The 12,313-nt window shown below is 39.7% G+C and overlaps 1 protein-coding gene across 5 annotated transcripts in view; it reads left to right on the forward strand.

Moving 5' to 3' along the window:
- PIP5K1B (phosphatidylinositol-4-phosphate 5-kinase type 1 beta) overlaps positions 1-12,313 on the forward strand; it is a 207,046-nt gene that overhangs the window by 154,163 nt on the left and 40,570 nt on the right. For all 5 annotated transcript variants that reach the window (XM_089691041.1, XM_089691042.1, XM_089691043.1 and 2 more), the window contains 3 exons: positions 5,852-6,060; positions 9,526-9,609; positions 9,797-9,845. In XM_089691041.1, the coding sequence (XP_089547167.1) occupies positions 5,852-6,060; positions 9,526-9,609; positions 9,797-9,845 (342 nt within the window). The remainder of the gene's footprint in view (positions 1-5,851; positions 6,061-9,525; positions 9,610-9,796; positions 9,846-12,313) is intronic.

A 12,313-nucleotide genomic window follows, 5' to 3' on the forward strand; every position in this document is an offset into this window, starting at 1 on the left:
TTTCAGCATGAGAGCACTGTCCTCTAGCGTAAGATTTGATTTGGTTGGGTGGACAAGATTTGATCCCTTGTTGACCAGCGCCTTATTTACAGTATATTCATTCCATCTGAAGCAGTTGGCAGCAAAAAGTTTTATGTATGCTCAGAAATATTTCACGAGTAGTTAAGGCTGTACACTGTTGAGTTAACAGTTGGTCAAGCAGTGACTTAGCCACACCTGTGTTTATACAAGAGATCAGTAGACATGGCATGCACACATGAAGATGTTTAGTGTGACACACACCCAACCACACTGTGTGGACTCATATTGGAACTTAACTCTGGACACAAAAATGCCCACTTACATTTATTCCTCAATAGTCATAAAGGATATAAATCCACTTGCTGTACACTAAAGGCCTTTGCAAACCCGGTTTTTACCTTGTGAAAGTAGCAGTGACACTATGTTGCACATACATTTTGTAGAGAGCACAGCTGTTGGAGGGACCCAGCAGGTCCACTCACTACCTGCTTCCTGTAGAAAACTACAGGAGGGGGCGGAGACAAGACCAATCACCCTGCACAAGGAGAGAGAGCAGCAGTGACTGGTCTTTATTACAGGAGACTTCTGCATAGAGGCAAACTTTCATGCTTGATTACTGCACAGATCTGGAAGAAATATACAAAGTGCACCAAATAGGAATACAGTACATGTCTCTTGTCTTTAGACAATATTTGCTTATTCTGAATTTAAAGGCAAAGTATAGTTTCTGTCAGCACACGCTTTGGGGGAGATTTACTAAGACCGGTGCACTCAGAATCTGGTGCATGGTAGCCAATCATTTTCTAGCTTCAGATTGTTCAGTTAAGCTTTGCAATAAACCCTGGAAGCTGATTGGTTTCTATGCAGAGTTACACCAGATTGTGCACTCAGTTTTAGTAAATAGCCCCCTTTGTGTTCTTATTGCAATGTTTATTATAAAACAGAACACCAGGTAAACAGCTATACACACATTTAAATTACATACATACTGTATATTTCCTACTAAATGAGTTGTATTTCTATACAAGAAACTGTTTGAATTACACACCTCTGCTACATAAACAGCTAGACGGGGCACATTTGTTTCTTGGTTCATCATTGTGTCACGTCTTTAGCTCCAGACTACTCATAGGAAAATGAATTGCCATCATTATCTGCGCCAGGGAGTAGATCCTAGAAACAGTTAGGGCCCATTCACATCTTATGCCCAACGCATAGACAAGGCAACGTGCACGGGCACGAAACGCGTAAGTCAGGTGCCCTGACCCTGTGACGCCACTCCGCACGGCCCATGTGGTCGGCCAGCGGCCATTCTGGCTATTTTGTTACCACCATTCACCTACATGTGAGTGTACATTCTACTCTGTCATCACCCCTATTTGTTTAAATAAACTACTACACTATTGGAATCTTCTCTGTTTGGCTCGTTTATTACGAGCCCCCCCAAGGCAAACCCTGGTGACTTCTGCATTGCCTGTGTGCCTGGTTCCCCCTGCTGGTGAGAGAGTGTATTCCTGGTGCCTGGAGACCCTGATGGTGTGCTACCTGCCTAGCTGACGCTTGCCAGATGACCCCCATTGTTTCCATTTCCCAGATGCTGATGACCAGAAGTTGGTCTTGATTCACTCAAATGCGCATTAATTTGCGCTTTCTAGTTAGTGCAATCCATATGCACTTTATGATGTCAAGTTGGGACTTTTTTTCACGTCATTATTTGCAACGCTATTAAGCGTTTGTTTACATATATTGTCATTGATGCTGTTTGGATTTTAATTTACTGTGATCCATTTTTATATTGTATGGGACTCATTACCTACGTTTTATTTCTATGTGATTTTATTATCTTTCATGATCAGCGCTGCATGTTTATTTATTCCAATGTGCCCTGTTGTTTCAGTTCACACCAATGAGCTATGCTGGTGTGCACCAAAATAATGTAGGACAGGATTAATTTTTATGAAGCCTGTTGTGATAAACTACACTGCAACGCACAGCATTGTGTAAAGTTGAATACATTTATAATAGATGAAGTTAAAAAGGGTAACAACGCATGTGCTCATACTGGTGTCAATGGGTACTTCGGAAGTAGAACGCTAAAGTAGGAGCTAACAAAGCAATCTTACTGACTAGCAGAGGTGTGTCCATTACAATAATTATTAAAACTCCTTTGGCAGGTTAAACAGTAATCATAGATGTATTTGAACTACAGTATATAAGTAGTTGTTGCCTAGGGTAAAAAATTGTGATTTTTCTTACAGGTTTGCTAATATATGTTTATGTTATCTTATTAAATGTTGATTTTAGTTGAACTAGCAAGCTTAACGGAAAAAAATTATTGATTCCCCCATCCACACATTTGGATGGGGGAATCCTTCTGCTGTGCCTTTGTATTCTAAAAGCAGGGGGCCTTCCACATCTTCAGAATACACTGATCAGTGCTGCCAGCTATAGCCGGCAGCACTGATGGAGTAGAAATTTTCCAACAGACTGGTTGTCAATCGGTAGTCGAGATGTATAGACTGCGCTTTACTGACCCTGCCCATAATACAAGTCTGTGGGTTTGGTTTACTACAGAAGAAGCATGGAATGTAAACTTGGCTGTGAATACTGTAAAGATGCATTTGCAATAATCGTTCAGTGCAAACAAAAATCTTGCTTCCTTTTTTTTGGAATTGGTGGCCTTCTAATTCCTAACAATCAAAAAAGGCCTAAAACTAAATTGGAGGCAGATATAAAATACCCCTTTCAACTTAGTTCTCATTAGTTCTTATTTCTTTTCAGTATTTATGGGGTATGAGGATTCCTTATAACAGTAGAAATCTACTGCAATATTAAATATCTGTAATGTTAGGCGTCATTCATGTTGGCATACCTAAATGTTCATCAGTGTGAAGGGCCGTGTGCGCAAGCACAGGATGCGCAGGTGTTTCGTGCATTCACGTGCAGTCCCATTCATGCCTATTGGGTTGCAGCGCCTGCACATACACAGCCGCTGCTCTTGATTTGACATGCATGTGGTGTGTGTCCCCGAACTCACACTGTTTGCATTTGGGGACACGTGCCACTTGTACCTGCTTGGATGACAGATTGGAAGAAGCGACTGTATTTGTGCAGCTGTTTCATCACGATAGAAATGAATGGGACTGCTTGCATGCGGATGCACAGAACACCTCTGTATCTTGTGCAGGTAAAAACTGCCCTGCACATGAATATATGCTTAAGTATGCCTGTGTAGGCAAGGCCTTAGATTCAGTAGCATGTCCTCCTTTCTAATGACCAGATATGACCTAATCTGTTAATGATGTGATGGTTCAGTCCTTCAGCGGGTTTTAGACTGGGAGATAAAGCCCAAAACTGTGAGCCAGTCAGGCTGTACTGCATTGTACAATGCTGTCATCTAACATTGGTATCCTATTTGTAGAATGAGACTGTAGAGCATCCTTTTTCAACCTTTTTTACATGGAGGAACCCTTGAAATATTTTTTTGGCTTCAGGGAACCCCTGCTATTAATTATTATATTTACAGCTCACAGTACATTAGTGTGATGGTCAGTGGAAAGAATGCTCCTTACAGTTGTGATCACTGGGAAGAATTCCCCCTTTACAAATAGATAAAAAGAGCATTGTTGTCAGTAGGAACTTATATGAAAGGTCGAAATTGCTTATTGCCTGAGGAACCCCTAGCAACCTCTGGAGGAACCCTAGGGTTCCACAGAACCCTGGTTGAGAAACCCTGCTGAAGGGTGATAGAGTTGTATGGTGATGCATCTTCATTGTTCAGTCAGCAGTCTGGGACTGGGTTGGTGACCAAGCTGTAAAGCTTCAATAAGGCCTGGTTCACACCTATCCAAAAATGCAGCAGCTGAGCACACATAGAAGTGAACGTGTCCCATAGGAAACCATGTTAAATGGACTGTAGTGAGTTTCTGCAAAAAGCACTAAAAACACGTAGGTGTGAGCCAGGCCTAAAGGACAGACAAGGGAGGTCACTTACCTGTGTTGTTTTATAGAGGTGTTAGGATCACAAGACTTACCACACAGTATTGCAAATGCTTTGAATTTCATATGTGTATTTCAACTGTGTATAACTGTATGTCTTCAGTTTAGGGAGATTTTAATCTCATGCTTGTTGCTGACGGCATTACCTCATATTGGCCAGTGTGTTATGGATAAAGTGATTGCCAACAAGAGTTGCTTAGGAGCATGAAATTAGAATAGCTCCCGGTGCTGTTTAGTTTTAACCTTACGTACATTCTTCATAAAAGCCTAAAATGGATACATACTCAAATGTTAACATAGATCCATGTTAATAGTTTAGCTCGATAAACAATAATAGAAGGGATGAAAAGCTTGCTTTTTATACAGTGGCTCCCTTTATTGCTGACCACATATGTGAAGGTAGAGGTATTTGTTTAAACAATCTCCTTTCTAAGGATACACTGTCACCATGGCCATTTAAGGCAAAATGATTGTGTCTGTGAATTTCCCTCCCTCCGGCGACACATTGGGGTTGATTTACTAAAGTTGGAGAGTGCAAAATCTGGGGCAGCTCTGCATAGAAACCAATCAGCTTCCAGGTTTTATTGATAAAGCCTAATTGAACAAGCTGAGGTTAGAAGTTGATTGGTTACCACATCCAGCTGCACCAGATTCCGATTCTCACCAGTTTTGGTAAATCTCCCCCATTGATACTCTCCTCTCCTGCAACCCCCTGCTACTCTTTCCCCTACCTGAGCCAGTTCAACTTACTCAATGTGTCTAGTTATGGGGAGACATATGATCTCCTCCAGTTTGAAAATGCTCATTTCTAGCTGGGAATCACTAGGTCCTAGCATAGTCACTTGATGGATGATGTGACACCACTGCTCCCTCTATACTCCAACACCAGCTAACACCTTGAATGAGTAAACTGACTATGTCTAAGAAGAAAACCAGTCAGTTCCTCTGATCCTCTTCTTTAGTAAAGATCCTATAGCCAAGCAGCTAGGTTTTCACACAGGTGAGCATCATTGAATGGTAGGTATTTCATCCATGCTATCACTTTTTTACTTGTTCATCCCAGCAAGACTGTTAATATAGGTTTATGTTAACAATTGAGTACAAGTTCACTTTAAAGTAGATTTCCATACCAAATGTATTTGCCACTTGATTGAGTTCAAAACGGTCTTCTGTCATTTTGTTTTGGTTTTTTTTACTAAAAATCTAGAGAACACTAGCTCAGAAGAAGCTCCTGGAAAATGTTGAGATACAAAAAATACAGAGGCAAATCTTGAAGACCTAAGGCTGGCCATACACTATATTTAATATATAATTTTCTGCCCAATTTCCTTTAGATTTACCTTCAACTATGTAGTGCAAGAGCCTGCCTAATTGGATACAATTGAAAGTGTTAGGTTTGACCTCATATTATATGGTTTTTGGTAAATCTAAACCAAAAATCTCAAGAAAATTATATAATGTATGACCAGCCTAAGTCTGTCCATGGAAAACAATATGCAAATATGCAGTTACTATGCTGGTCTGTTGACTGCAGTGCACCATGTGGTCATTGCGTGCAAGAGCAACTACTGTAGTTACTCAGCCTTCTTTGTAGCATATTCTTTTTCCAGCATTACACACAGAACATGTTTATGATGTTTTGGCACAAATAGTATATTACATGTTTTTCTTGGTGTGTATCTACCAATGTAACAACTTTATTTGCAATGTATGCCCTGCTATTTATAAAGCAACCTTTGACTAGTTGTGATTAGCTAAGGCTAAGACACCTCCTAATTTGACTGATTTATTCTATGTGTATAATATAAATATGTATGCCTGTGTTGGACAGGTACTAGAAAGTTTCAAAATCATGGACTACAGTTTACTACTTGGCATTCATGTACTTGACCATGCATCCAAAGAATCCAAGGAAGGAGAGACATCTCAGTATTCCATAGACAACAAGCGGCCGTCAGTGCAAAAAGTTCTGTATTCCACGGCACTGGAGTCTATACAAGGACCAGGAAAAGCTGTTGACACTGTTATTAGCGAAGACACGTAAGTCATATATGAAATTATTTAAAATTTTGAAAACTTTATTTTAAGCAACATTACTTCTTACCAAAAAGCATGTTTGACAATATATGATATAATTTTGCAATACTTGAAACTCTTAACTGCAATTTATGAATAGCAAAGTATCAAAAGCTTGTTCAACACCATGGCATAAGTGTGTAGTATGAATAGCTTCTTTACTGATCCAAGTTTCTGGGAAAAGAAAATATTGCCTTATTCAGTAATATGCCTTGCAACAAGGAAAAGGTAATATTATTAATTCAGTAGTGCTAGTTAAAAGAAGACTAGTAGATACCATAAACATAGGCTACCTTTAAGTGATAACTACTGCATACTTTGCTGCTGGGGGAACATTGTGTATATTATACTCATAAACTACTTTATGTGCACATATCTGTAGTTATATTAGACTAATTTTGTTTATAATGTGCCTGCTTTCACATTATATTAAATTGTACCTTTTATTGCCCATGTTCTTGAGACACATGGAGGTTTATTTACTAAAACGAGAGAGTGAAAAATCTGGTGTGACTCTGCAAAGACACCAATCATCTTCCAAGTTTTATTGCCAAAGCGTAATTGAACTAGCTGAAGTTAGATAATAGATTTTTTGGGTAATAGATTTTTTTTTAAACTGTCCTATTTATTGAAGAAATTTTCAGAAAAAGGAAAGAGAAAACCACAATATATGTCAAGTGAAAAAGATTTCAGTTAGGCAACGCTTCCTAGAAAGAGAGAAAGAGAGCATACTCCAAAGTGTCTTTCAATACTCAACTGGAGGACTGGTACACAGTAGGGTATAAAAGTTGGGCAACACCACACAAAGACATATTATAACACAGAAAGAGATATGTGTACAGAGACAAGTGACTTAATGGAAAATGGTGAATTGAATTGAAGGCATGGTTGGGGTGCGTACAGCACAGCAAGCAGCTAAGTACTAAATCGGCAATCGAAATTACACTATATTGCCAAAAGTATTAGGACACCCCTCCAAATCATTGGATTCAGGTGTTCCAATTACCTCCATGGCCACAGGTGTATAAAATCAAGCACCTAGGCATGCAGACTGCTTCTACAAACATTTGAAAGCATAGGTCGCTGTCAGGAGCTCAGTTAATTTAAGAATAGTATCATGATAGGTTGCCACGTGAGCAAAAAGTCCATCCATCAAATTTCCTTACTACTAAATATTCCATGGTCAACTGTTAGTGGTATTATAACAAAGTGAAAGCAACTGGGAACAACAGCAACTCAGCCACGAAGTGTTAGGCAACGTAAAATGACAGAATGGGGTCAGAGCATGCTGAAGCGCACAGTGCGCAGAAGTCACCAACTGTCTGCAGAGTCAATATCTAAAGACCTCCAAAGTTCGTGTGGCCTTTAGATTAGCACAACAACAGTGTGTAGAGAGCTTCATGGAATGGGTTTCCATGGATGAGCAGCTACATCCAAGTCTTACATTGCCAAGTGCAATGAAAAGCGTCGGATGCAGTGGTGTAAAGCACACCACCACTGGACTCTAGAGTAGTGGAGACGTGTTCTCTGGAGTGACGAATCATGCTTCTCTGTCTGGCAAATCCAATGGACATGTCTGGGTTTGGCGGTTGCCAGGAGAATGGTACTTGCCTGTCTGTATTGTGCCAAGTGTAAATTTTGGTGGAGGAGGGATTATGGTGTGGGGCTGTTTTTCAAGGGTTGGGCTTGGCCCCTTAGTTCCAGTGAAGGGAACTCTTAAGGCATCAGTATACGAAGACATTGTGGACAATTTCATGCTCCCAATTTTGTGGAGGAACTTGACTCGCCTGCACAGTCCTGATCTCAACCCAATAGAACACCTTTGGGATGAATTAGAGTGGAGACTGCGAGCCAGGCCTTCTCGTCCAACATCAGTGTCTGACCTCACAAATGCGCTTCTGGAAGAAAGGTCAAACCTTCCCATAGACACACTCCTAAACCTTGTGGACAGCCTTCCCAGAAGGGTTGAAGCTGTTATAGCTGCAAAGGGTAGACCAAGTCAATATTGAACCCTACGGACTAAGACTGGGGTGCCATTATAGTTCATGTGCGTGTAAAGGGAGGTGTCCCAATACTTTTGTACTTTTGGCAATATAGTGTATATTAGGTGATTACCAGGAATTAAAGTGCATGTAGAAAAGAAGGAAGCAGAAGGAGGAGAGGAAGAAAGAATAAAAGAGAGAAAATGAATGAAAATTTTCAATGTTCTCTATGGCCTGTTGAGATCTGCGGGTTCACCACCCAATCTCAGAACAGAAAAAGATGCTTATGGTGATTGCTAGGAATAGTCAGGGAAGGTACTCCATGGTATGCCACAAATCCCAACCCCTATTATATTTGTCGAATGAGTCATTTAGGACAGCTCTTAAATATTCCATCAAAAAGGGAGGCTCATGTTGTTTCCACTTAAGGGCAACTAGACACCAAGCCGCTGTAAGGATGTGTGACAGCATTCATTTGAACATTTTGAAAAAATCAGGAGGGGTAAACCCAAGAATTAGGTTTTAGGTGTAAATGGGATCCAGGAGCCAAATATTTGATGACTAAGGGCATGGATACTTTGCCAGTAAGGTTTGATAAATGGGCAAGACCAATAGATATGTTTGATATATTCCAAGACTATTCTTACATCTCCAGCATCTGTTATCTCTGGAAGGATATATGGAGTGTAGCTTATCTAGAATGTAATAACAATTAAAAAGTATCTTATATTGATTTTCTTTGTATAAAGTGCAGATTGAGCTCTTAGCTGCCTGAGTCCAAATTGTTTGCCAGCTTTTAAAAGGTAGCTCTTTTCTTAGAATTTGTTCCCATTTCTGCATATAGAGGTGTTTTGGAGGGGGATGGGAGGGCAAAGAAACCAGCACTTTATATAATTGAGATATTAGCCCTTGCTTGATGGGCCATTCAAGTAAATTTTCTCAAATCAGTTTGGAAAATTGAAGGGAGGTAGTCAAAGATTGGGCATAATGACGAATTTGCAAGTGTCCGTAGAAAGCTTGTTTAGGAGGATCATAAACACTTTGGAGATCCTGGAAGGATTGCAAAATCCTAGTTCTGAGTCCACCAGGTTGTGTATTACTTTACGGGAGGCAAACAGTGACCTTATTAATTGTATTAATTAATTTTATAGCCCTGTGGTTTAGAATTGCTGCCCTGGAGTTAGGTGTTTCCCCTATCTAGTCAGAGTAGACAGCATCTAAAAAGAATCACCAAGCAAACTTTTCAGTGCTGGATCTAAGCAGAGGCTGCAGAGATGAGCATCATCTGTTACCCAAAATGAAATATTATTTTAACTGGATGTCTTTTTAAGTGTATTAATATATTTTTAGTATACTGCAATAAACACCAGTTTTATAAATGTCAATATATTTTTGTATGATTTACATATAACAGCATGCTGGGTTAATGTTATTTAAAATTTTATAGGATGGGTGGCATTCCTGCGAAAAACCACAGAGGTGAACGGGTACTTCTTTTCATGGGCATCATTGACATTCTGCAGTCTTATAGGTAAGTATAAGAAATTTAAATGGACAATTTCACACCCTCAACTTCATTGACATGACAGTCCTCTTTATGTAATTCTTTTATGTTCTGGTACTCTTCCCCAGCATTTTACAACATCTTAGTCAAAGAATGGATGCAATCTAAAAAATTAATGCTGATTGTTTTTTTAATCTTATTATTCTGTTTCCAGGTTAATAAAGAAATTAGAACATTCGTGGAAAGCATTAGTTTATGATGGGGTAAGTTTTATCAGTTTGTACAGATGTTTTTCTGTAAACAATCGTTATCCACAAACTTTTAGGGCCAGTTCACACTTCATGCGTTTCAGTTTGCTTTTTTTCTGCATCCAAAACGCACAGAAAGTAGGTTATATGGTTGTCAATGTCATAGTTCACATTAGTGTGCTCACAATTCCAGTCCATTCTGGATGCAGAAAAAAAAGTAGAACATGCTGCATTTTTCCTGCACAGAACTGTGCTGGAACGCGTTCCAGCACAGTTCTGTGCAGGAAAAATGCAGCATGTTCTACTTTTTTTAAAACACATCAAAAACTCACATGTCCCTATTTATATTGAATAAAAAGAGATGGGAAAAATTGAACTGGAACACATCAAAAACGCGTCACAACACATCAAAAATGCAGCAGACCATGCCAAAAACACAAATGCAGGAACGCATCTGGACTGCATTTCTATAGTGTGAACTGGCCCTTAGTCGTACAGTGTATGTGTAAAATTGTATTGAACAGTCGTTTATTGAGTTTCCATGACTGTGATTAATTTATGTAACATTGTTTTGATAGTTTGGGGTTTAAGTGATATCCTTTATTGGCTACCTTAAGCTATTAATAATCAAGCTTTTTTAGATGGCTTAGAACTCTTTGTGAAGCGTTATAGAATTTTCAGTAAAATGCTGTACTAATGTTGGAACAGACTTTGTCACAGAGCTCAATGCATGTTTGACATTAAAGTGGTGGAGTGGGGAGAATGAGGGTGTTATACCTTATGTCAGTGTTTCTCAACTTTTTTAAGTCAAGTCACCCTGTAAAATTACTTTCAGTCTCAAGGTACCCCAGTCTAAATTCTCGTTCACACGTGAAATTGGGGGATGAAAAACCAAGCAGTTGAGCTGCATTTTTCCACCCCTAACTGCTCCCCCTTTAGCTGCAGAGGCTGCAGCCAGAGTTGTACACATGCAATGACCACAGCAGTTCAACGAGCATGCCTGCCAGCTTACCATGATCCATTCAGGTAAATGGGACACTGCGTGCATTGAGGAAACAATAGATCATCCAAAATCAATTTTCCTTGATTACCACTGTATTTCAGAGAGATAAGGCCAGTGCCAGAGGTTGCCTGAGCATGGCATAAACATGCACACTAAGCTTGTGTGATTATGAATCTTTAAAACATGATCACTTTATAGAATGTATTATTTTGTAGTTTTGTGGATAGTACTCTCTGTGTTACGTCGACAGTGGCTTATTTTTATTTATATAGCTTTCAAAGACATAGGTTAACATTGTGCATGTTTCATTACCTTCTTCCCTCATCATCACACAACCCCAACTTTTGCCTGTGTTTCCTTTAGTGTAAATAGCTGCCTGCCTTTTCCTTTTATGTACTCACATGAGTAATAACCTTCATTAAATCGAACTCTGCAAGGTGAGACGTCATCTTGCCAATAATGCTTTCGGCAGTAAAGTCTGTTTAGATTACTTTGTTTTCAGTAACTCCTTAAAGAGGGACCTTGGCTTTATTTTTAGAAAGTCAATGTTATTAATCAACTGGAATCACTCAGTTCCAAAATGAAAAAGGACCGGGTTTGCTAATTACTGTTAAAGTGCTTCTAAAGGAAAGACTTAAAAAAAAAATAATTAACATGTTATACTTACCTGCTCTGAGCAATGGTTTTATGCAGAGCAGCCCTGATCCTCTTCTTTTTGGATCCTCTTCCAGTGGCCCTGGGTCTTTCCCCCTGCTGAATGCCCCCCAATAGCAAGCCTCTTGCTATGGGGGCACTTGAGCAGGCTTGCTACCGAGCCACTCTCTGTGTGTAAATTTCACATTAGCCTTAAAGTGGTTCTAAACACAGAAGGTTTTTTACCTTAATGCACTCTTAGCATTAAGGTAAAAAAAACCCTTCTGTATGCATCTCCTCCCAGCCCCCTGATATTACCTGAGACCAATATCAAACCAGTGCTGTGCATGAGAGCAGCAGCTCTCTGCTCTTTCAGTCCTTACTGGACAGAGAGGCAGCAGCAGGAACCATTGGCTTCTGCTGCGGTCTATTATAGTCTGTGAGAAGAAAGCAAGGTCGCTCTGCATTCTGTGTGTCAATGGACACAGAGAGTGCTGCTCAGGATTGAACATGCATAAATGCCCCCATAGCAAGCAGCTTGCTAAGGGGCATTCAGCAGGGGGAAGGAACCAGAAGTGCTGGCGGGAGACCTGAGAAGAGGAGGAACTGGGCTGCTCTGTGCAAAACCACTGCACATAGAAGGTAAGTTTTCCATGTTTGTTTGGTTTTTTTTTAATTCTTGAATTCACGACTTAAACATTTTACTTCTATTCAGATGTACAAGTTTGTTTTTAACATGTGAATATATTTCTGTATCTATCTCTATCTCTATCTCTATCTCTCTCTGTTCCTATTAACACTATATTTAGCCATATCCAATAGTTTCTTCCCTAAGTCACAACAGGGC

Source organism: Staurois parvus, unplaced genomic scaffold (assembly GCF_062004578.1).
Source record: "Staurois parvus isolate SC_StPar_1 unplaced genomic scaffold, SC_StPar_1.0 ptg000549l, whole genome shotgun sequence".
NCBI classification, from domain to species: Eukaryota; Metazoa; Chordata; class Amphibia; order Anura; family Ranidae; genus Staurois; species Staurois parvus.